The sequence below is a fragment of the Nicotiana attenuata genome, unplaced genomic scaffold (assembly GCF_001879085.1).
Source record: "Nicotiana attenuata strain UT unplaced genomic scaffold, NIATTr2, whole genome shotgun sequence".
NCBI classification, from domain to species: Eukaryota; Viridiplantae; Streptophyta; class Magnoliopsida; order Solanales; family Solanaceae; genus Nicotiana; species Nicotiana attenuata.
Genome location: NW_017675542.1, coordinates 26,887 through 52,377, shown reverse-complemented (window position 1 = coordinate 52,377; position 25,491 = coordinate 26,887). Strand labels below are relative to the sequence as shown.

The 25,491-nt window shown below is 42.4% G+C and overlaps 2 protein-coding genes across 3 annotated transcripts; one reads left to right on the top strand and one right to left on the bottom strand.

The window, feature by feature from the left end:
- Window positions 1-760: 760 nt before the first annotated feature.
- Window positions 761-9,219, top strand: LOC109220185 (F-box/FBD/LRR-repeat protein At1g13570-like). Of its 2 annotated transcripts, XM_019384646.1 has the most exons (4): window positions 761-950; window positions 7,582-8,419; window positions 8,517-8,681; window positions 8,787-9,219. In XM_019384646.1, exons 2-4 carry the CDS (start codon window positions 7,607-7,609, stop codon window positions 9,105-9,107), a joined length of 1,299 nt encoding a protein of 432 aa, XP_019240191.1. In that variant the 5' UTR covers window positions 761-950; window positions 7,582-7,606; the 3' UTR covers window positions 9,108-9,219. The 2 variants fall into 2 exon arrangements, with proteins under 2 accessions (XP_019240191.1, XP_019240192.1); XM_019384647.1 differs by lacking the exon at window positions 8,517-8,681.
- On the bottom strand, window positions 5,372-6,372 carry LOC109220183. The gene is made up of 2 exons (XM_019384643.1): window positions 6,358-6,372; window positions 5,372-5,953 (listed from the first exon to the last, which is right to left on the bottom strand). The coding sequence occupies exons 1-2, from the start codon at window positions 6,370-6,372 to the stop codon at window positions 5,372-5,374; spliced, it is 597 nt and encodes a 198-aa protein (XP_019240188.1).
- Window positions 9,220-25,491: the final 16,272 nt, after the last annotated feature.

Below are 25,491 nucleotides of genomic sequence, written 5' to 3'. Positions count from 1 at the left end.
TTTAACTAATTAATCTAAAAAGCACTTTGAGTAGCAATTAGTATTTGACTAAGTTTTAAAAAAGTGCTTTTAAGTGTATTTTTTTTCAAAAGTGCTTTTAAAAGAAGCTACTTTTATTTGCAAGAACTGTTTTTACTTCTATCCAAAAGTAATTTTTTTTTTCTAAAAGTTTCGACAAACACTTTAACTTCACGAAAAAAAACACTTTTGGCAACAAAACAAAAAAAAAAACTTTTGGCCACACACAAAAAAAAAAAAAACTCGCTAAACAAGCTATGGAAGTGCATTTTTTTCAAAAATATTTTACAAAAAGTGCTTTTAGTAAGAACTGCTTTTTCTGCTTATTCAAAAATACCATTTTTCCTTCTAAAATTTTTGACTAAATATTTTAACTTTGAAAAAAATACAGTTAGGCCAAAAATAAACTTGGCCAAACAGGTTATTAGTTGCTCTTGCTGCTTTTTATAAAAAAACAAGTCGGTCTAGCTCGGTTTAATTAATACCAAACCCCTAAAGCTCTACTCAAATTATATTTTACTCTTCGACTTATAGCATGTTTGGCCAAGCTTCTTCAAAATCAAAAGTTTTTTTTTTTGGTGTAAAGTTGAAGTGTCTGGCCAAGCTTTTAGAAGAAAAAAAAGTATTTTTGAGGAGAAGCAGAGGCAATTTTGGAGAAGCAGAAAAAAGTAGCTTATCTTCAAAAGTACTTTTTTGAAAAACACTTTAGAAGTAGCTTTTAAAAGCTTGGCCAAACCCTAATTGCTCCTCAGAATTACTTTTTAAATTAATTAGCCAAAAAGTAATTTTGAAAAGAAAAATAAATTTCAGCTTGGCCAAACACGCTCTAAGGTAAACTTTAGTGCCTTAGGAACAGTACTTCTCCCTTCACTTACAAAACCAAAGAGCTCTTTGGCGATTTGCTACTTCCGGCCAAATCCCCTCAATCTCAGGTCAGTTTCTCCTCTTTCTCTCTCATTTTTGGTCGATGGTGTCTCAAACACTGTATTTTTTCTTCTATTCCGCTAAGGTAGTGGTTCTCATCCATCTGCTGCTTTATTTTATTCAGTTATTCTCACACAAAAAACAGCTTAATAAGCATGCACAAATTCAGTGGACATTGATTAAACTCAGAAATGAACATAAGAGATTAGTTTTTCAATTAGGATTCATGATGAAGAAGAAAACCAAAAAATCGTCTCAGAGGAAAAATGTTCTGATATTTACCAATGAATAAAATGAATAAGAAGCCCCTAGAATGTTAACTATCCCCCTATTTATATTTTGGGCCTTTACAATGTAAGAAAAGAAAGAAAGAAAATGCTGTTACAAAATAAATAATGGGTTAGGCCCAAACAGTCCAGCTTCAGCTTTGTAAACTCAATCTTCGTGGCCCAATCATCAGGTGACTCCAACACCCCCCTCAAGTTGGAGGGTGGACACACGCCCAACTTGCCAAGCAAGGCACGATGGTGTAAACCTGTCAAAGGTTTAGTAAAGATGTCAGCTAGTTGTGAGCTAGTGGAAACATGGGACAAGGATATGAGACCATCTGCTAACTTTGTTCGAATAAAATGACAGTCGACTTCAATGTGCTTGGTACGTTCATGAAACACCGGGTTCTTGGCTATATGAATAGCAGCCTGATTGTCGCACAAGACAGGAACCGGAAGAGCAACAGTAAGACCCAAATCAGATAACAGGCGAACTAACCAGGCTAACTCAGCTACCACTCTGCTCATGGCTCTATATTCGGCCTCAGCTGATGACAAAGAAACAATATGCTGTTTTTTAGACTTCCAACTAATGAGGCTACCACCCAATTGAATGCAAAAACCAGAAACTGAGCGTCTAGACTCGGGACAAGCTGCCCAATCACTGTCACAGCTGGCCATCAAAGACAAATCAGTAGAATTATTCAAGAATACTCCGAAATCAGAAGTTCCCTTTAAGTATTGCAAGACATGTAAAGGAGCAGCCATATGTGGAACTCGAGGTCTCTGTAAAAATTGACTTAGATGTTGGACCACAAAACATAAATCAGGTCTTGTGTGAGTAAAAAAATTTAGTTTACCAACGAGGCTCCTATAATTTTCAGGTTGAGGCAGCAGGTCCCCAACATCAGAGTGTAACTTGTGGCTGATGTCCAAAGGACTAACAACAGGAGAAACATCATCACACTTGTATTCTGATAGCAAATCAGATATAAATTTCTTTTGAAACAAAATGATACCTGATTGAAAATAAGAGACCTCAATACCCAAGAAATAGTTAAGCAAACCCAAGTCTTTAATTTTGAACTGAGCATCTAAAAAAGCTTTAAGATCAGAAATTTCTTTCAAGTCATCCCCAGTCACAATGATATCATCTACATAAACAGCTAGAAGGGTAGTAAAAGAGGCAGTTTTCTTAACGAACAAAGAGTAGTCATTCAATGAGTGAGTATACCCCCTAGAGTAGAGTGCATGAGATAGCTTGGCGTACCATTGTCTAGAAGCCTGTCTCAAACCATAAAGAGACTTTTGCAATTTGCATACCAAAGTGGGAGACTCAGAAGAAACACAAGAAGTAGAAGATGTAGAAGCAACAGAAAGGCCTTGAGGGAGTTTCATATAAACTTCTTCATCCAGATCCCCATGCAAAAATGCATTATTGACATCCAGCTGAAACAAGGGCCACTGTTTTTTGACAGCTACAGCAATCACATATCTAATAGTGCACATTTTAACAACGGGAGAGAAAGTTTCATTAAAATCAATGCCCTCCACTTGAGTATCACCTCGAATCACCAATCTAGCTTTGTATCTCTCTACACTACCATCAGATTCGTATTTAATTTTATAAACCCACTTGCATCCTATAGGCTTTTTTCCAGCAGGTAGTTCGACAATTTTCCAAGTGTGGTTTGCATCTAAGGCCTCAAATTCTTTCCTCATGGACTCCTGCCAAGCAGGAATAGCAGCAGCCTGAGTGTAAGAATGAGGTTCTACTGCAGTAGTCATGAGTGAAGAAGAAGAACAGGAAGCAGATGAAGGGAGCTGGACCACATAATCCTTCAAGTGAGAAGGGAGCTGATGAGACCTTGAACTTTTTCTAACTTCAGGACCAGGAAGAACTGCTGATTGAACAGGGACAGTAGAATGAATGGGGGTAGGAACAGTAGCACTTGTGTCAGAGTTGTGAGCAACAGGAGTATTAGGTATCTGAGAAGTAGAGAGAGGAAGATCTGGAGGGATAGAAGGAGCAGCAACAGAATCAGTAGTAGAATCATAAAAAATAGGCATAGGAGGAGGAAGATGAGAGGGGGCAGAAGATGACAAAGTGTAAGGAAAAACACCTTCATGAAAAATGACATGCCTAGAGTAGATAACAGACTTAGTGGTGAGATTGTAAAGTTTGTACCCCTTTTTGGCAAAGGGATAACCAATAAACACACAAGGAGATGCTTTAGGTTGGAACTTATCTCTATGACACTTGGGAACACTGGCATAGCAAAGGCAACCAAAAGGTTTTAAATGAGAATAGGAGGGAGAAGCCCCATAAAGCAATTCAAATGGAGTCTTATTAGACAAAACCTTAGAGGGAAATCTATTAATAAGATAGGTTGCTGTTAAAACACAATCTCCCCAGAACTTGGTAGGAAGATTGGATTGAAACAACAAAGCCCTTGAAGTTTCTAGTAGATGCCTATGTTTTCTTTCTACCACACCATTTTGTTGTGGTGTGTGTGGGCAAGTTGTTTGATGTATGATACCATTATCCGAAAAGAATTGAATGGCCGAATTGGAGGAACCAAGCTCCAAGGCATTATCACTTCTAACCTTTTGGACAGAAAGGTGAAATTGTGTCTTGATCATGGCTATGAATGCTTTTAGTAAAGTGAAGGCATAGCTCTTGGAGTGTAAAAGATGTGTCCATGTTGCTCTGCTATAGTCATCAACTATTGTCAAAAAATATTTTGCTCCAGAGTAAGTTTGGGTGTGGTATGGTCCCCAAGTGTCAACATGTATAAGTTGGAATAATGAGGTGGAATGGGAAGAACTATCTGGGAATGATAACCTAGGCTGTCTAGCTAGATGACAAACATGACAAATAAAAGACTGGTTAGCAGACAAATCATTAGAGATAGAAGGTATATGCTTCATTTGAACAAAAGGAACATGCCCCAACCTATGATGCCAAAGGACATCATTTTTATTCACATTATCTGGAACAGTACAAGAAGGTAAAGTAGAAACATAACAGAAGTTCTCAGTTTGCACTTTGCACATTTTGAACAGTAGCACAAGGTGAAACAGGAGCAGAATTGTAGTTCACATTTTGAGCATTTCCATGCAAAGAAAATTCAGCACTCTGTACTTCATTAGTAAAAGGAGGAACAGAAATATTTGGAGATGTGGGAGGAGCAGGATGGTTGAGGTTAAATTTGTATAATCCTTGATCCATTCTACCAAGCTCCAGAAGCTTCTTCATAGAATGGTCCTGTAGAATTATGCAAGAAATAGAAGTGAATAGCACATAACAATTGAATTGTGTTATCACCTTGCTCACAGAAATGAGATTATAATGAAAAGATGGGATGTACAAAACATTGTGTAGCGTGAAAGATGGTAACAAAGTAAGGGACCCTGTACATGTTACCTTAACTTTATAGCCATTGGGTAAAGAAACTAAGTAAGGAACAGGAAGAGGTGTAATATTAAAAAGAAGGTCCTTATTTGAAGTCATGTGGTCAGTTGCCCCTGAATCCACTATCCAAACCCTTCCAGCTACACTAGTTAACATACGTACAGTAGAACTACCATTTAAACACACATGAAGAGAAGAAGTACTACCAGCAAAATTGGCAGATCCCATCAGGACAGGTTGAGACCCTGATTCACCCAATGTAGACTGACTGAGCAATTGTATCAGCTGGGAGTATTGTTCTTTGGTGAGACCAGGGACCAAAGAGCTTTGATCAGTAGGAGAATACATTGCAGAAGGTTCAGAAGTTTGCCCCTCAGCACTTGCAGCAGTACCAAACTTCTTTCCTTTTGTGAATTTGAAATTTGATGGGAAACCGTGTAATTTATAGCATTTCTCAATTGTATGAACAGGTTTCTTGCAATACTTGCAAGACAAAGTAATATTTGACTTTTGGTTGCTTGCATCAAAATTCACCCTTTGTGTATATTGTTTTGTAGATGAGAGTTGAGAAGGGAATCTGTTAATGTTGGAACTTGCATTAAAAGAGGCTGAATCTGGATTAAGTTGGGTATTGGGGACAACTTGTCTCTGTTTTTCATCTTGCAACAAGATGTTATAGACAGTGTCAAGGGATGGTAATGGTTGCATCATTAGGATGTTGCTTCTTACCCCCACATAAACCTCATTAAGACCCATGAGGAATTGATGAACCCTGTCCTCTTCTTTTTTCTTTCTGGAGTCCCTCCTTAGCAGCACAAACACAAGAATTTGCATGACTCATACACATAACCCCTAATTCGTCCCAAAGTTTCTTAAGTTTGTTGAAATATGAAGCTATGTCGAGAGCCCCTTGATAAGTGGAAGCAAGTTCTCTTTTTATTTCAAACACCTTAGTTCCATTAATAGTCCCATACCTATTATTCAATTGTTTCCATATGCTTTCAACAGTTTCAGAATATTGTACACTTTCAACTATGTCTGGAGAAAGGGAATTGATTAACCAAGATATGACCATATTATTGCACCTGTCCCACTGCCTGTACTGAGGAGAATCGACAGCAGGCTTGGTGCAAGACCCATCGATAAAACCTATTTTGTTTCTAGCGGACAAGGACACGACCATGCTCCTCCTCCAACCCCCAAAACTGGACCCAGAGAAAGGCACAACAACTAAGGACACACCCGGTACATCGGAAGGAAGTAGAAATAGTGGACTTGAAGGTTCAGGAGTATAAGCAGGAGAGGAAGACTTGAGTCTGGAGTAGAACTAACCATGATAACAAAATATAATAACTAAATTTCACAAACAATCAATTCATGCAAGAGATCAAATAGAAACGAGTGTACCACACTTCTTCGCAACCTGAAGAAGAAAGGCCTTGAGAAACTTCAGCCTTAGCAAAAAAACCAACAAAACTCCGTTAATTGGCGGAACCCTAGTTTTGACGAAGAACACAAAAATCCGATAATCAGCAGCAAATTATCACCAAAAGCAGAATCAAACAGTTGAAGATGACTTCCTTAGACCGAAATTGAACAACAAGCAACAAAAATTGACGAAGAACATCAGATTCTGAATCTCAGCGAAAATTGAAAGAATGAAGATAGACCCGACGAAATTTGAAGAGGGTAATATCGGTCGATGCAGATTACCAGGGACTACCAGATTACCCGCTCTGATACCATGTTAAACTCAGAAATAAACATAAGAGATTAGCTTTTCAATTAGGGTTCATGATGAAGAAGAAAACCAAAAAATCGTCTCAGAGGAAAAATGTTCTGATATTTACCAATGAATAAAATGAATAAGAAGCCCCTAGAATGTTAACTATCCCCCTATTTATATTTTGGGCCTTTACAATGTAAGAAAAGAAAGAAAGAAAATGCTGTTACAAAATAAATAATGGGTTAGGCCTAAACAGTCCAGCTTCAGCTTTGTAAACTCAATCTTCGTGGCCCAATCATCAGGTGACTCCAACAGACTACACAGCTACGCTACCAATTAGAAGGTTATGCTAGTGGAAAAAACCCATCTGCATTATTCTTTTTGTTTTCAAATTACATGGTGACAACGTTCAGTTTGTAGCCTATGCTATTGCAGAGTCAATATTACAGATTCAAACTTCATAAAAGTACTAGTTTATTGACTATTGAGATTTTTTTAACTGAAAATCCTGAACAAGAGCCTTGTTCAGAAGATTACAATGTAATTATTTGCTTAATTTCGTGCACTAATCCAAATCTTTTTATGGTGTGAGTTGGTGATTAAAGCTTTGAATGATTTTAGAGTGTATCAGCGTTAGTCCACTTCATTTGAATGTTAAATGTTGCTAACAATTGATTGCCATGTTAATTTGATATCAACCATATAATGTTTGACTAGTTGTGTTGCCTTGAATTCCTTCTTACACCGTGCGAAATGTTCCACTTTCTATATATCTGAATCTTGATTCTGCATACTACTATATGGATGTTTGATTACACCAACATCGCTAATAGTTGATCAAAATCCTGAATATGTATTAACTTAACCAATAACTGACTTATATTGGTTTGGGTTTAGCACATTTAGAAACTGATAACTGATAAGCCAAAACTAAGTGCAAATACTGAACCTAACCACCGGATAAGCACTCCTACTTATTGTCGCTATCTATGTTAGTTTATAAGCTTAATAGAAGTGAAAGGTAACGTGATTCTACTTTTGCACAACAAATATGATTATCCCTCTGTATTCATGAAGGATATCCAGAGGAGATGGATGAATGATTTCAACAGAACACCCCCTTCTTGTTCTTCTTACAGTTGTTGCATGTTATTCGACGATGGGGAAACAGCAGTTCTGTCCAGATAGTTGTGAACCTTATCTTTTGTAGTCTTGTTTATTTTCTACAGGTTCTTATTGGCGAATGTTGCTCTGATGTCTCCAAATCTCAAGAAGCAGTGTCGTCAAACTTTAACTACTGATGTACTTAGCAACCTTCCTGAGAATGTAATTGATGATATTCTTATGTGTTTGCCTTTTCAAGATGCTGTGAGGACAAGCATCTTATCGAAGAAATGGAGATATATCTGGTGCAGACTTCCAAAGTTGACGCTTGATGAAACACTTTGGACAACTCAAAAGGATTTGAGATCCCTTAACATTTACTTTACAAAGATTATCTTCAATATTTTCACCTTTCATTCAGGACCTATTACAACGTTTACCCTCTGCATTCCTCATTCGGGAATGTGTACAAAGATTGACAACTTGATATATTTTCTTTTTAGGAATGGCATTGAGTATCTTTGTCGTAAATCATACAAATTGCCTTCTTCATTTTTCACATGTTTGCATTTAAAGCATCTGACTCTCGAAGGTTGTTTAATACTTCCTCCACCCTCCTTCAAAGGATTTGATAAGTTAACTAGCCTGGAATTACGTGGCGTAAAAATTTCTTCTGAGTTGCTTGAAAGTTTAATCTCTGGATGCCCGTTGCTTGAACATTTGGCGTTGAAAATCTCATATACTTTAAGAAGTGTCATTGAAATTAATGCTCCCATCCTGAAATCCTTTGACTTTGACGGCAATATAAGATCTATTTGCTTAAAACCTATACCCCTGCTGGAAAAATTATCACTTGCGCATTGGGGATGGTATGATTGGGCAAATAAATTTTGTATCACCAAGTTCTTTGAGTCTTTTTCTGCTCTCCAGCATCTCCACTTGAGTAACATAATTACTCTCAAGGTAAATGTGCTTATTTGAATCTTTTTTTAATGCATTTTTATATATGGAACATCATTTGGGCTTTGAGTCGTCTCGTAATGTGGCATTTTCTTCCTAGTTCGTGCCCGCAGTAGCAGGTGAATTACCGACTAGGCTTCCGTTTCATCTTAACCATGTGAAACGTCTGTACCTCTTTGGTCATTGTCTGTGTGAATTATGTGAGGTCTCCTATGCTCTTTGCTTGATGAGAAGCATGCCGTATTTACAATATTTGGAAATCGAGGTTCTTAATCATTTCATTATATTCTTTCTCCTCCTTATTAGTTGCTTTTCTTATACCTCAGATCCTCAATAAATTCGGATATATGGTTTTTTTAATCTTTCTTAGGTGGATAATAGCGTAGTCGTTGCTCCAGAATCCCATGAAGTTGAAGGTTTTTCAGATGTGACATTCAATCACCTCATGGAAATCAAACTAGAAGGCATTATAGGCAAAAATCCTCAGATGCAGCTTATCAAGCTTCTCTTAGCCAAGTCTCCGGTGCTGGTGAGAATGAAAATTGAGTCCTGGCTATCTGTAAATTCTGCTAGTGACTCGTCATCAGAAAAAACGAAGAATCTGCAAGAGTCAAAATTACTCGCTGAGATATCAAAATTTCAGCGTGCATCACCGAAAGCAGAAGTTATTGTCAAAAGTTTACTAGTATAAGATTACAATCATGTTCGATCTTCACGCATCTCTAATTAAACCATGAACTTTGGCTAAATTGTTTTGGTTCTGGAAGTGAATAGATAGAAATGAATGTTGATATTGTTGTATATATCGCGGTGTTTTGCCTTGCCACAAGTTAAGAGTTTCAATATATTTTGGCATTGCAGTGCTAAGGGCTCTTGAAATGATTTATAACTACAGAAACGATATTGTGGTTTATTTTGAACTTCAGCGTTAGGTTGCGGTTTGCTGTGTGTTAATTTTCTTCTCAGTCCTGCTTTTCATAAAGTATTTTATGTCTGTAAGGTAGAGCTAGGTACAACTGTTAGAATTAATACTACGTAGTACTGCTGGGCAAATTTTTCTTTTTTCAATTATTATAGTATTTAATATTTTATTTATTTAATCTCATATATATCTTATGGAATTACTTTGTTTTCAATGTCAAAATGTATTTCTCCAGTTAGCTGACTTTAAAATATTATAATGTTATGCTCTTGAAATACTTTTTATATAATATTTTTTATCAAATAAAGGGGGAGACGCTAAATATTTATAGTATGATTTTTGTTGTGTGTCATTCAACAAAATTTCATCTCTCATCATTTGCACAAATGCAAATTTGGATTGAAGCTCTTTCTTTCTTGGTCTATTCTTTTGATACGACTAGTGGTGAAGCCAGGGCATTCAAACTTGAAAGAAGTAAAAAAAGAATTTTCCGATAAAAGGTGTTCAATATATATTTTGTATTTCTAGAACCTAATATTTTACCTATATACGCAATGTATTTTTTCGACAATTTGACCACCCGCTTTGCCCCTAGATACGACAATACCATTTGTTGGACGCAATAACTTACTAAACCCCAAATTTAATTCTCTTTCATTTTGATCTAATGACTTTGTGGTACATGGCATACAAGGCACTCAATTTAGCAGTCTTGATTTATACGCGATGGTATCTATTTTCTACTGAGACAGTGATGTATATCATGTTAGCAACAATATATGGGAGAAATTCAAAAATAGCTAGATTTACAAGTGGTCGTTCAAAAATAGCTCAGTTTCAAAAGTAATCGAAATTTAGCCACTTTTCATGTAAAGATAAATCTGAGCGAAAATACTGTTCAAAATTCGGAAAATACGCCAGTATATTATGCTGGAGTTCCAACATAAGTATACTTGAACTCCAACATATTATACTGGAGTTCCAGGATAAGTATGCTGGAACTCCAGCATAATATGCTGGAGTTCCAGCAAAGTATACCGGTTCAATATAATATGCTGGAAGTTCATACACAAGTGCTCGAATCTCCGGTATATTATGCTAGAACTTTCCGTGTGTTGGAGTTCCAGCATAATATGCTGGAAGTTCATACACAGGTATACCGAACTCCAGTATATTATGCTGGACCGGTCTCTGTTGCAGCAAAATAGTGGCTATTTTTTATTGACTTGATAAACGCTGGCTATTTTTGAATGACCGGTCCGAAAACTGATGTTCAATAATAAAAGGCATTGAAGCACTATTTTGATGAAAGAAATCAAATGATAAACTATACTCCATATATCCAGATTGAGGTTAAAAATACTATATCATCTATTTGACTACTGTAAATCAAGTTTACTTTTTAAGATACCTAGAGTATGGTTAATCTTCGCATTTAATATTTGGTCTTTTTATTTCTGAAGGTACAAACGTTACTCTAGATATAAGATAATCATTGTATCTGTGCTAAGATAATATATTTTGACAGTCAAAATACATCAGTTTTACGTTATATTTTTTAAAGTTATTTTCAACAAAATTTTATTTAACCACGATAATAATTTTTTTTAGTGTTCACACCAAAATTGGAGAACAATTAAATTTGTATGCAGTTTTAAAGATACATGGTTATATTCAACAAAAATATTAAGAATATGAGATAAATGAATTAAAGATGAAATAAGCGATCAAACCAATTGCGATATTATGACCAAGCCTGAACTTAGATTGAACAGTGACCTCGCCGTCGATTGGACCCTCGGTTCGAGCCCAGACGTGAATGAAGAACAAGATAAGCGAACAAGAACTTTATCAGTAGCTAAAGCCTAAAAGGCAGAAAATAAACTTGTATTGCTTTGATTCACGTGTTACATTGAGTGTTACAAAAGAAAAACTTTCCCTTTGTTTACCGTGAAAATGGTAATAACAATTAAATTTGATTATGGGATTCTAAAAATACGTGATCTATTTTTATACCGGTTGTTAAGCAGTTGATGCTACGTGAAAGACTTAGAAACGATATTAGAGCTTGGGAGCAAGGAGATAACCAGGCCGAATGACTAATAGTTGGGGCCTCGAGCTTGCTTATTCGAGGATCTCGGGGTCGAGTTTGAGGCTCGGCTGGGAGCTACCGGGGATAGTCGACGGGCGACTAACAGATAGAATGAAATCAAAAGCAGCTCTTTGTGGCCAATAATGAGCAATAAATGATGAACAATAAATAGAACACAGTAAATGTAAGCAATACATGAAGTAATGAACTCAAGAGAATGTGTTAGGGAGCAGAGAGAAAGTTCTTGTGTATTTTAGTATGGAGCAACGGATATGTACACAATAACAAGGATCCCCTTTATATATGAGGGGGAATCCCAATATAGTACAAAAGCATTAATTACAAAGATACGGGCTGACATAGCCATTTAATGCCTTGATTCGCCTTTTTACTGGCCCACTAGACTTGACAGGCTATATGTGCGCGCCTTGGGAACTTCACCTTGGTCCGCCGAGACCACTAATTTACGTTTCCTCGGGGCCGGTCAGTACTTATACTATCTCGAAGTCAACCATCGAGAATTCTCGGAGTCGATCACAGGAAACACCGGAAATGCCTTGATGCTCGTGAAATCGAACCGTCGATTTCTACCGCACACAGATAGTCCCCGCGTTTCCTAGAGCAAAGTGATAGGAAACGAATTTGTACTCCTACTCCGTAAGCATCATCATCATGACATCAGCTCACCAGAGCATTAAATACCATACCCAAAATGCCGCACACGGGTCGCCGTCAAACACGACTATCGAGAAGCCCACGAACCACTATTGGTTCGTCCTTTCCGCTGCCCACATGGCTCCTATAAATGTATCAATCGTTTGATAATCCACACTTTCACAATACCTTCAAATTTTCAAGGCTAAATTCATCTCTTTTCATGTTCTTTCCTCTTTTGTTCCCGATCCTTTGCCTACTCTCTCGAAAAAGCTTTAGCACCATTATGGCTAGAACTTCCAAGACGGTTTCCAGGAAGGACGAGGTTGCCTCTTCATCCCGGGCATCCAAAGGAAAACCCAAAGTGATACCCTCCATCGAACAGTGTACTCCCGTCGAGTTCGACACGATGAAGGATTTTTCCATCGATAGAACTTCATCTGTACCAGGCCGATGCGAGCACGTGTCCCGGTATATTAGCGTTGTGACTGATGTAGGGAAAGTGAAAGGAGACTGCCGATGGTAGGAGGCAGTGCTGGTTGAGATACCCCGTTCTAGCGAAAGCATAATGGATCACAAAATGGGTTTCCTTTATGTATATACTTACCCGTTCACTTTGGGTCCATTCGATTCTTCAAACCCTTCTTCCCCGGCGATAGATCCGGTTATTCTCGATTTCTGCGATAAGTACCAAGTGACGCTTGGTCAAATCTATCCATCTTTCTGGAGGATAGTCTATATGCTCCGCCACTTTTCCAACGGGGTCGGGGGTGCGACCTTTACCCTCGATCATTTGATAAGATTGTATAGTCCTCGGTTTTATCGAGGTTTGATTAGGCTTCACCCTCGATCCAAGAAGTCATTTTTCTCGAGCATTGATGAGGATAAAGGTCGAGGGTGGATGAGCAGGTTCGTCTGAGTGAGGACCTCGGACATCATCCCGGCCGGGAAGATGCCATTCCCGGAGAAGTGGAATACTCAGCGTAAGTATTTTTCCTGCGGATCATGCTTTGTGGCCTTCTTACCTTTCTTCCGAAAAATGATCTCCCCTTGGTTTTTGCAGCTACCGCTTGGTATCCTGAAGCGGTCCAGTATCTGCCGGAATGGATCAAGCAATTGGATGCTTCATTCCCGTATCTTGGGAGGTCTTGGCCCGATCTGGCCAAAACACGGTGGGTGGCCAAGAATCATGGTAAAATCCTTCTCGCCGCTCTCACTATGTTTTTGCATCTCTTCCCCATATTCTTTGTGCTGATGAATTTCGACCACTATTCTTGCGCAGGCCTTGGCGAAAGAGTGCAGATGAGATCGCTCCCCGATGGTGAGGAGGAGGCTCCGGAGCCTGACAAAGGCAAGAAGAGGAAGAAAGGTTCGGCCGTTGTGTCTCCTGTGGCGAGGAAAACCAGGTCCAGCAGATCTCGGGCTGAAGCCGAGGTCTCGTCTTCAGCTTCTGGAGTGGGCTCCTATGACGGGGCGATGAGGGCGACGATGGAGATGAAGCTACTTTGGCACGAAGGAGAAAGTCGGGTATGGAATCCCCCCAAGTGTCTGCACCGAAGGGCGTCGAGTCAGGGACAGCTGAATCGGCTCGAGCCCACACCTCGGAGGGCCTCGAAGAGGGCACGGGTGCGACCCCTAAGCCCCTATTTGGTCGTGGCGCAGCCCCGCCGAGGAGACCGTTGCTGGTAGTTCCAAAGGGTCTGGGCCCAGAGCTTTTCGGGGGCAGGATTTGCCCCTTGGTGACATCGATGCCCTGGGTGGCCTTAATTTGGGCCCTCAGGTCTCATCGGGGGAGTTAAGGGACGCCGAGGATCCGAATGTAGCCAACGCGAGGGATCCTCTCAAGGGGGGATGTGCGTTTGGAAACTTCCTTGATGATATTGATGATGTCAGCAAGGAGATCGATCTCGACGCTCCCAGCACCGTCAAGGCAGCGGAGAGGTTCCAGCGGCAGGTGATAGCTATTCATGTGTATCCTTTTATTCTCATGCATTTTTTCTTGTTTTTGTGACTTTCCTATTCCGTCGTAGTCTAAGGAGATGTATATCACGCCCTCTCCAGACTCCGAGAGGAGCTTTCATGCCGTGAAAAGGAGCTCAAGAAACTCACCTTGGGACTGCAGGAATCGGAGGGCTTCTTTGCCCGAAAAGAGAAGGAATTAGGCAAGCTTCGGGCGACTTTGGAGGGAGTGCTCCAAGAAAAGGCTAATCTTGCTGAGCAGGTTTTTTATCATTCGTAACTCCGCTCATCGTTCTCATAATTTAGTGTTCGTTGACTTATCTTTTCCTCTACAGGTCGGGCAGAAGAATGTGGAGGTCCTCGAGATGAGGAAACGAAACGAGGTAGTGACCTCGGAATTGGCATCGACCCAAGGTCTCCTCCAAGACGCTCGAAAAGAGATTGCTGCACTATCTGCGGCCAAGTCCGTGATCTAAGAAAAAGTCGCTACCTATCTGAAGGACGGCGCTACTGCGAACCAAATAGCCCGAAATATATAGGTGGAGGCTGAGCAAAAACTGGCTCGGGCTGTTGCTCATGCTAGTGCAAAGGCGAGGAGGCAAGCCTTAGAGGAAGCCAGTGCCAAAGGTGCCGATCTCTCAGCTGAGATCGAGGAGGCCCGAGAGTCGGAGGAAGAAAAGGCGTTCTTAGTTGCTTTGGACGAAGGTCCCAAAGATGGTTCGGAAGATAGCGGAGATGAAGAGTAGACCTGCGCAGCCTTTGCTTCTCTTTTTTTTGTATGTATCCCCGGTGAAACAAGTCTTGTAAAGACGCCCCTTGTAAATATATTTTTTGGCAATGGAAAAGAATTTTTTCTGCTTCAAGTCTTGCCATTCTTTATATTCCAGCGTTCATGCGGAGCTAATCTTCGAATTTTGATGTTGGCTCTTTGAATCCCACACTTGGAGTAATCGCGGCCCTCAAGATCGGGCACCATCTCGCAATTAGGTCGAAAGCTCTTTTGGGGTCGATGTTTGTGGTGTCAAGGACCCTCGGGGTCCAAATTCCTCCCAGACTTTGCGTGACAGCAGCATTCACGCGACTTGATAGTGGGACCCTCGGGATGGTCTTGCAGGTACATTTCCCGAAAATGGTGACACTGTCATGGCCATGATTAATTGGCCCTCTGGGTAGGCGAGCAGTCGCCGTTTACCACTATATATTCACTTGCTTACTTCTCAAATGGAGATTCTGCTACTCTGGGTAATTATTTATTTCATAGAACTTTGCTCTTTGTGCTAGTTTTCCCGTCGTTTCAACTCAAAACCTTCGCCCAGGTCTTCATCTTCTCCTCCCAATATATCGTAGCCATAGCTGCTACGTCGACATCAGTCCATCAAGGAGAGGGGAGTTCTGCCTCTGTTCCATGTCCGATCGATGGTACACCGCCGGCACCCGGTGAGCAGGTCTCGAGGAGAGATTTTATGTTGGAGAGACCTCTCAACGTCTAAGGGCATCGGGAGCATGCATCGAGGTTCATCTGTTCAATAAGGGAGGAACACCTCGAGATGATTAGGAAAGACTACGGATGGGGAGGATTGGTACTGCAGGTACCTTCCCCGGAGGAAAGCATCATAACCCATGTTGAGGGGTTCTTGAGCGTGTACACGTATCCCTTTACGTTGAGTTCCCTCGACAGGGTCGTGCTTGAATTCTGTAGGAGATATCAGGTTACCCTGGCGCAGGCTCACCCATCCCTTTGGAAGATAGTGCTGACGATAAGGTACTTCGCGGATAAGGCCGGGCTCGAATTCACCCTCAGCCATCTCGTTAGGTTATATCGGCCCCTGCATTACCGGGGCTTGATTACTCTGCGGCGCCGATCCACTCGGTCCCCTGCCGTTGATAATGAAGAGGACGAGGACCGAGGGTGGATAAGCCGGTTCGTTCGAGCGCGGACAGTCGACATTATTCCTGGAGAGTTTTTGCTGTTTATTAAAAAATGGAATTTCACACGTAAGTGGCATACCTGCATTTTTATCGCTTTGTCCTAGTAGAGGCGGGCTCCATAAAGGCATCTTTCTATTTCATTCTTTGTAGCGATTCCTTGGTTGCCGAACGAGGTCTCTGATCTGGCTGAATGGTCCCGTAAGCTGGCAGCTTGTTCGACTTATGACAAACGCAAGTGGCGAGACCTGTCCAAGGGGATATGGGAGGCAAAGCATCACAGTAGGTGTTTTAGTGGCTTATTTCCAGAAAGGTACTTTCTTTTTAGCGCACTAACTCTGCCGCCGCAGGTGCTGGAGGTTTTCCTGAGACGAGGTCGTGCCCCTAGGGGAGGAGGAGGGATTGTCGACCTCGGGGTCGAGAGTTGATAAAAAACGGAAAGAATCTCCGAGGTGTGAGAATGCTCGCGGCGGGGCGAGTCTTCTCCCAAGGTTCAAAAGAGGCGAGTCAGCCGATCTTCCGGCTTCGGGGGCCCCAGTTTTTGAAACAACACTTCCTGCTCCCGTCGAAGGTACTTCGTGGGACAAGGGTCATGCGGCACCTTCCTCTTTTCCTACCGAAGGCACTTCGGGGAACGCTAGACCATCGGACGTCGGCTCGGCCTTTGGTGAGGCTCAGCGGCTAGGCTTTATGGTAAGCTTTGGCAGCCAGTATGGGCTTATCTCGGTTCGCTCCCTCCCTTTCTTATTGAGTTTTATTTTGTAGGCTCTTGACAAGCTTAAGTCCGAGCTGCTTCGCTATGAGGCTGAGCTGCGGAAAGATTTGGATAGGGAGAAATCCCTTAGGCTCCTCTGTACGAGAAAGGAAGGTGAGCTGGTGTATTTGCGGTGTGAGACGGATCGAAGTCGGAACCGCGAGAGCCGTCTCGAAAGATAGGTAACCTGCCCTTCTTGTTGCTGCATGCTCCCCCTTTTATTTTCGGAGATTAACATCTCGATATTTCAGCTGGAGAGCAGAACGGAGGAGCTCGAACGACTTCGGGGCGAAGTTGACCGGGTCAATCATGAGTTCAATGAGTTAAAGGCTCAGGTGGATGCCCAAGTTGCGGCCAAAGAGGATGCCTTGGCTAAGGATTCTGCCCTCGAGGTGCAAATTCGGAACGCTCATGCGAACGATTCTGTCCGAGCGAATATGATCACGAGGCTCGAGTCCGAACATTTGAAGGCAAAGGCCGACGTTGTGAATTCCTGGGCTGAGGCTGTAATGAGCTGCACTAAGGCTGACCAGAAAGTGGCGGCCTATTTGAAGGGCTGTGGTTGCGCTAGAGCTGAGCTGAGGGAGGCCCTTGATCATGAGAGCAATATTAAAGAGTACATGAGGTGTAAGTCTCGGAGGGAAACCCTCGAGGAAGTTCACGCCAAGGGCTTCGACCTCTCGGAAGAGATCGAGCAAGCGAAGGCGGAAGAACACGATGCTAAATTTCTCCTGTTTGACGCCGAGTATGGCGAGGACGGGGTCGTCAGGCCGTAGTCCCCGAGGGGGACGTACATTTCCCTTTCTATTTTTGTGTATAGTACTTTCTAAGTATGCTGTAAACGGAGCTTGTATTTTTTCTCATGTGTATATAAAGAGGAAGCCTCGCGGTTTTGTTTCCCCTGCATTTCTTTTTGCCTTGAATTTGGCCAGATGAACTGGTCTTTGAGTTGAGAGGAGCCCTTAGATTTGTGGTATGGCCCTGAGGCTCATTAGGCTGGCCATAGGCTCTTACGCACTTGGTCGATGCGACCTTTTAGTGTAAGCTGGCGACAATGGCTCTTACGCTTTTGCTCTTAGGCAGATTTAGTTAACTGTTTTGGGTTCAGTCTCCGAATCGAGTTTCGACTCGAGCTCATGCGACCCTAGATTTTTTGAATTTAAAGCTGGCCCTTAGGCTCTTACGCGTTGGGTCGGTACGACCTTTTATGTGGGCTGGCGACAATGGCTCTTACGCCTTGGGTCGAAGAGACCTTTTATGTAGGCTTTATTTTTCCCTCGATAAGGATTTTTTGAAAGTGTTTTCCTGACTCTTCGACGGTTTAATAAAAAACCTCGATTGCGAGTCGTTATATGGCGATGATCGAGCACCTCGGGAGGTTTGGCTCGGAGGCTGAGTATCTCGAAGCCGGTGTTTGGGAGCTGACGTGGTCGAAGCTTTTTTGTTTATGTCGAGGGTAGCCTGTTTAACCGATTCTTTTCGAAGTATATTCGAAGTAATTGAAGGCTTGTGATTTTGTAGCGACGGTCGGGCATCCCTGAGTCGCGTTAGTTTGGCTGGTACAGCCTTTCGACCGTAGTCGTTTGTGTTCGGCCGGAGCCTTTTAAGTCCCGAGTGAAGTAGTTTCGGTGTCTATATCGAGGGTATGCCTTTTAGGGGTCTTACAAGTTCGATATATTGCCTTAACTTTGGGATCAGGTTTATGCCTTTAGTAAGGTCTTACAAGTTTTACATGCCTTTGAGGTCTTACAGTTTGGATACTTGGTACAAGTACGGTTCACGCCTTGCTTGAGGTCTTACAGATATTGTCACTTGGTACAAGTGTGGTTCATGCCTTGCTTGAGGTCTTACAGATGTCGTTGTTGCCTTATGTAGGTCTTAGGAGACCGAGTCTGCCCGCTCGGGGTCTATGGCCTCGGGTTTTTGATAGGTGGCGATTGGCGACAGTCTCCGAGTTATCGAGGATTTTTCGGTTTGGGAGCCATTGCGATGGAGATGGCGATTTGACGGCAGCCCCGAGTTATCGAGGATTTCTCGGCTCGGGAGCCATTACTTGCAAACTTGGTGCTGCCTCGTTTGAGGGCTTACGATTCCGGAGTCTCCGACCCGGAGGTCATGTGGCTTTGAGTTTTCGATGCCAGTCCCCGAGTGTTCGGGGCGTTTTTGGCTTTGGAGCCATTTCATGATTTTGATGTTGCCTCGTTGAGGGCTTATGAGTTTGGAGCTCCGACCCGGAGGTCATTCAGGCAGTCCCCGAGGGTTTGGGACGTTTTTGACAGAGGAGCCATTTTTGCAAAAGTACCGAGCTTCTTTGAAACGCAAAATGCTTCTTGAACTTATTCGTCGATTTGCTTGAGCATACATGTCTTTGCTGTTGAGGGCTCGGTTATTCTATGCGGGAACGGTTCGTTCGACCGTTTGGCCGGTACATTGTATTTTCTGTCGAGACCCTGTTCAGCACGTCTTAGCTTCTCCGAGAAGGTGATCTTCCGGGGGGATGCCCCTCAGTATTCGAGGTTGATTGCAAAAGAAGCCTTGAATACTCGTTGAGTTTTCCTTAGGTAGCATATAGGTGTTGCCTCGTTAAAAACCTTGCCGGTAAAACCCTTGTTGGGATAAAAACCCGGGCGAAGGAAAATAGTGCAACGCATGCTTTCGAAACCTAAGACCTTCGAGAAGTGCTTCGACCGTTTTGATTGGGTACCTGCACTCAGGTTAGCGTAGAGTAAAATTGAAAGAATCGGGAGGCGGTCATACCTTAGCGTAGAATGTGTCGGCGATGTTTCAAGTCCTGATATATTTCAGTCCCATATGATGAGGGTGCGGTACGGTCTTCCGCTTTGTTTGGTCGGACTTAACCGAAGATGTAGTTTGCTATCACTATTTCACTATTTGTTTATCCTTCAGCCTTCTTGACGGTGGAGATACTGGTGTTTCGGGCCGCGCCGGCCATATTGACCGATATGGCGCTTTCCACTTTCGTTGTTTTGTTCGCCCAGTTGGGTCCGTTCAGGACTTCGAAAGGCGGGCATAATTTGGTTAGGCAGTTCGAGCTGCTCTGCCACCTTCGACTTGATAATATTGGCCGAGCTACCTGGATTCACAAGCATATGTTTGATTCGAAATATGTTTACAAGAAAAGAAGTTACCAGTGCGCCGTAGTGGAGCCGAGATGGGGCCTCGAGTTGGCCTTTCCCTGTTGAGGAATGTTTTTGCTTTCTTGGCTTGGGGTTCCTGCAGGGCGCCAGTACCTCAAAAGATCGTATAGATGACATGTTGCGGCTCACCTGCTTCATTATTTTTGGTCACCACTTTTTCCCAGAACTGATTTTTGGCTCCATCGCTGAGGAATTCCTGGAGGTGACCTTTGCTGAGTAATCGGGCCACTTCTTCCCGGAGTTGCCGGCAATCTTCGGTCCTGTGCCCATGCGTGTTGTGAAATTCACACACTAAGTTATGGTTCCTTTGTGAGAGGTCTGGTTGTACGGGCCTGGGCCACCTGGCGTCTCTGATTTTGCTGATGGCGAACACGATGTCTGATACATCGACGTTGAAGTTGTATTCTGACAAGCGAGGTGCCTTTGTTGGCCCTGTGTGCCTATCAAATCCGGCTCTGTTGACGAGTCCCCGAGGATTCTGTCCTCAGTCCATCCTTCGATCGTTGCGGGGTATGTTGCGCCACGGTGCGTTCCTTCTGTCTTCGATGTATGGCTGGTACCTTTCTTTATTTGGTTTTGGCTCCTTTGCCAGAAACCTGCTTGGGTATACCGAGCCCGAAGGGGCCCCTAGCTGGTCGTCCTTGACCCTGATTTTCGACTGGTATCGATTATGAACATCCGACCAAGTCACGGTCGGGTACTCGATTAGGTTCTGTTTTAGTTGTTTCAAAGCCACCGAGCTCCACTCGTTCAGATCTTGAATGAAGGCCTGTACCGCCCAATCATCGGAGACTGGTGGTAGTTCCATTCGTTCCATTTGAAAGCGAGATACGAACTCTCGCAGCATCTCATTATCCCTTTGCTTAATCTTGAAAACGTCGGATTTCCTTGTTGCTACCTTGATGGCACCATCATGTGCCTTTATGAAAGAATTCGCCAGCATGGCAAATGAATCTATCGAGTTTGGGGCCAGGTTGTGATGCCACATCATTGCCCCTTTAGAGAGTGTTTCCCCGAACTTTTTCAGCAGGACGGACTCGATCTCATTGTCCCTCAGGTCGTTGCCTTTTACTGCACAAGTGTAGGCAGTGACGTGCTCATTGGGATCCGACGTTCCATTATACTTTGGAAGGTCGGGCATTCTGAACTTCTTTGGAATGGGTTTTGGAGCCGCTTCCTACGGGAACGGTTTTTGCACGAACTTCTTCGAATCCACACCTTTCAGGATCGGTGGTGCTCCCGGGATCTGATCGACCCTGGAATTGTAGGTCTCGACCTTTTTGTCGTTGGCCTCTATCTTCTTCTTGCCCGATTCAATCCTCCTAGTGAGGTCCTCGAGCATCTTTACGATGGCGGGGTCAGCTGCCGACCCATTGTTACTTGATCTCTCCGGTACCGCTCGGCCGGGGGAGCCGTCCCCGGTGCTACCGTGCTAGGAGTTTTCTGGTAACTTTGCAGCTGAGCAATAGCCAGCTGCTTTGCCTGCAACATTTCATAAATAACGTGAAGGCTAACCTCCCGTTCTTCTCGAGATGGGGTTTTCTGTGCTCCTTGTCGGTCGCCTTGGTGTATGCTCCTGTCGGTGTGGGAGCTTATTTTAACGTGTTAAGCCTCGCGGAAACCGCGTCCACGGGAATCAGTTCCGGTGCGTTCTCAGGGTTTCGTGGTGGTACACCAACACCTGGGACGTCAACACCATTTTCTCCATAGTCTTCAAGGCTGATATTTTCACGTGCGTTTACTGAGTTAGACCTTTGACCTGAGATCAAAGATCTTGGACAAGAACAAGTGTGAAAGATAACTTGCGTTACGTGGTTAAACCAGCAAGAAAATAATCACTATTATTTTTATCCCCACGGTGGGCGCCAAACTGTTTACCGTGAAAATGGTAATAATAATTAAATTTGATTATGAGATTCTAAAAATACGTGATCTATTTATATGCCGGTTGTTAAGCAGTTGATGCTAAGACTTAGAAACGATATTAGAGCTTGGGAGCAAGGAGATAACCAGGCCGAATGACTAATAGTCGGGGCCTCGAGCTTGCTTATTCGAGGATCTCGGGGTCGAGTTTGAGGCTCGGCTGGGAGCTATCGGGGATAGTCGACGGGCGACTAACAGATAAAATGAAATCAAAGGTGGCTCTTTGTGGCCAATAATGAGCAATAAATGATGAACAATAAATAGAACACAACAAATGTAAGCAATAAATGAAGTAATGAACTCAAGAGAATGTGTTAGGGAGTAGAGAGAAAGTTCTTGTGTATTTTAGTATGGAGCAACAAATATGTACAAAATGACAAGGATACCCTTTATATATGAGGGGGAATCCCAATATAGTACAAAAGCATTAATTACAAATATACGGGCTGACATAGCCATTTAATGCCTTGATTCGCCTTTTTACTGGCCCACTAGACTTGACAGGCTATATGTGCGCGCCTTGGGAACTTCACCTTGGTCTGCCGAGACCACTAATTTACGTTGCCTCGGGGCCAGTCAGTACTTATACTATCTCGAAGTCAACCATCGAGAATTCTCGAGTCGATCACAAGAAACCCCGGAGATGCCTTGATGCTCGTGAAATCGAACCGTCGATTTCTACCGCACACACCCTTTATATAGTAGGAGAGTTTTGCCCCTACTATAAGTCTAAAAAAGGTAAAAATATTCCTTTCTAATTAATTACTGATCCATAACTGACATCGAGCGAGATCCGCGCCGTGATATCTGGTTGGGTGCGAATATCATGGCTCTTTATCCGTTGCCTGTAACCGTTCACCGTGTTTTCCGAGGTCTTAGAACTCATTCTTGGCCCGGGTGCGTCACTTTTCTGTACACGATGACGAGCACATCGTTCGCTCTTCCTGGATCTCGATACGAAGGGTCTCTAACCTCAATTACAATCTCGTGCATCCGTTCACTTCTTTCATTTTCTCACTGGGAAATCGGGATAAACATTAACCCCAATTTTACCTATACACAGATATGCCGTGTGGCTGTTGCCCAAGTTCCTAATGCAGTTCCCCGCTTCAAGGAGTGGATCGAGGGGATTTGCAAACAGATGCCATATTCCGAGCGCGCATGGCGCAAGCTCTCGAAGGGCAAGTGGGAGGAAGAATAAAGGGAAATGACAAATGCTCGAGAGCGAAAATACTTACGGGATGTGTTCCATTTTTTCGATGAACGGTAGAAATTCGGAGGGGATGAGGTATTCGGTTTTCACCCGAACGAATCTCCCTTGACAACCTCGGTCTCGGTCCTCGTTAATGCTCGAGAACGGAGCTTTGCTCTCTCCGCGAACGAGCTTGTTCAGTCCCCCTCGGAAGATTCGGGAACTGTATAGGTGAAGTAGGTAGTCGAGGGTGAACCGAGGGCTTCAGTATTATTAACGAAATGATGTAAGAGGATCACGATCCTCCAAAAAGACGAGTGGATTTGCCCGAGGTACACCTCATACCTTTTGCAAAAGGCAAGGACTATGGAGTCCACCCGGGTGAGTGTGAAGGGGTAAGTCTAAACACTTAAATACCCCTCCACATGAGTAGTGATTTCGTTATTGGGCCCGGGGACAATCACATCCATACCCTCCTAGTTACAGTCCGCTCGGACTATGGGTAGAGTTTCCTCAGTAACGGAGCATATGTATCTCCATTCTCCCTCGCCTCGATCCTGTTGACTAGAGACTTTCTCGATGTTGAAGTCATTCCCGATAGAGCAGCCCCCAGGTACGAAGCTCTTCATGGGGGGTTCCTGAGCCACCTCGAGAACGGCCGCCTCGGCATCGTGGCAGGGTGGAAAGATGAAGGAGCAGCCTGCTGAGGCACTGACTTGGAGTTTTTTGCCATCGTAATTTGGGAAATATGAAGGTTACAAGAAAATATGAAGATTTGAAGATGGTATGAAGGTCTGGATTGAAGATCCAAAAAAAATGTATGAGGATTGAAGATGAAGATATGAAGGTTCAAGGAGAAATGTATGAAGATTTGGAGGAGTTAAAAGCAATTAGAGAGTTCGAGAGTAAATTCTAGAATCGAAAAGTGGAAGAAGTTAAAAAGGGTCGAAGCTATTATAGAGGAAAAACAATCAGAGCGCGACGTTTTGCATTTGGGGACAGTCAACCGGTGAGTGACACGTATCCAAAGTCAAAACGACGCGACTGATGGGACGTTTTATTTTACCCGTCATCTCGGTTGTAACGTACGAAGAAAGGAACCGGTATTCATCTATAGTTTCCCATCGTTTCGGTAAACCTACTCTCCGGAAAACGAGGGGACTATCTGTGTACGAGTAAAATCGAGGGTAATGTCATTCCTGATTTTCCAGTGAGAAAACAGAAGAAGGGCACGGATGCACGAGATTGCAATCGAGGTTAGAGGTCCTTCGTATCGAGATCCAGGAAGAATGAACGATGTTCTCGTCATCGGGTATGGTAAAGCGACGCGCCCGGGCCAAGAATGAGTTCTAAGACCTCAGAAAATACGGTGAATAGTTACACGCGACGGATAAAGGGCCGTGATATTCGCACCCAACCGGATATCACGGCGCGGATCTCGCTCAATGTCAGTTATGGATCACTAATTAACGAGAAATGAAGATTTTTACCTTTTTTAGACTTATACCAGGGGTAAAACTCTCTTACTATATAAAGGAAAAGTTTTTCTTTTGTAACACACACTGTAACACGCGAATCAAAGCAATACAAATTTGTTTTCTGCCTTTAGCTACTGATAAAGTTCTTGTTCACTTATCATATTCTTCGTTCACGTCTGGGATCGAACCGAGGGTCCAATCGAGGGCGAGGTCACTGTTCAATTTAATTTCAGGCTTGACCATAATATCGCAATTGGTTTGATCTCTTATTTCGTCTTTAATTCATTTATCTAATATTCTTAATTATTTGTATTGAATCAAACCACGTATCCTTAAAATCGCATACAAATTTAATTGTTCTCCAATTTTGGTGGGAACATTTAGGTTCACTCTAATATTATGGCAATTAAATAATTTTCTTTCACCAAATAATAAAAGGAAAAAGGAAGGTGCCTTCTGCCTTGAGTTTACGCCTTCTAGTTCCTTCAGTAATATCTTCTGATCGTCTTGGTTTTGTCATTTTTGAAAAAAAAAAATCCCAAGGTTGTTTGACTTGGATTGTGCAATTTTGTACACGACTTTAGGCTTCATGGCTAAGATAGATACAGCATTACGCTTCTATTAATGTACTAAATAGATGAACACTTAAGTTTTCTATGTCTATTAATGTACTAAATAGATGAACACTTAAGTTTTCTATGTTAACACAAATGATATACTAATACTCATAGTGATATAGAAGTTGTTATTGACTCTTAAAATCTTTGTTAATTATTTGCTCTCACCAATTCCTTAAACGCCCTTTCTTTTAGTTAGACTAAAAATTGTGCTTATATTCTCGAGTCTTTAAACATGGATAGTATTATAGGACTAGGTGTGTATTCAACTAATTTTAATATAACGGAATAAACTATAATGAGTAGATGATATAAATATGCATGCTCTTTGAGAAGAGCATATGCAAACTATGTGTTATAAGAGAATCTAGCCTCTCCCTTTTTTTTATTAATAATAGGT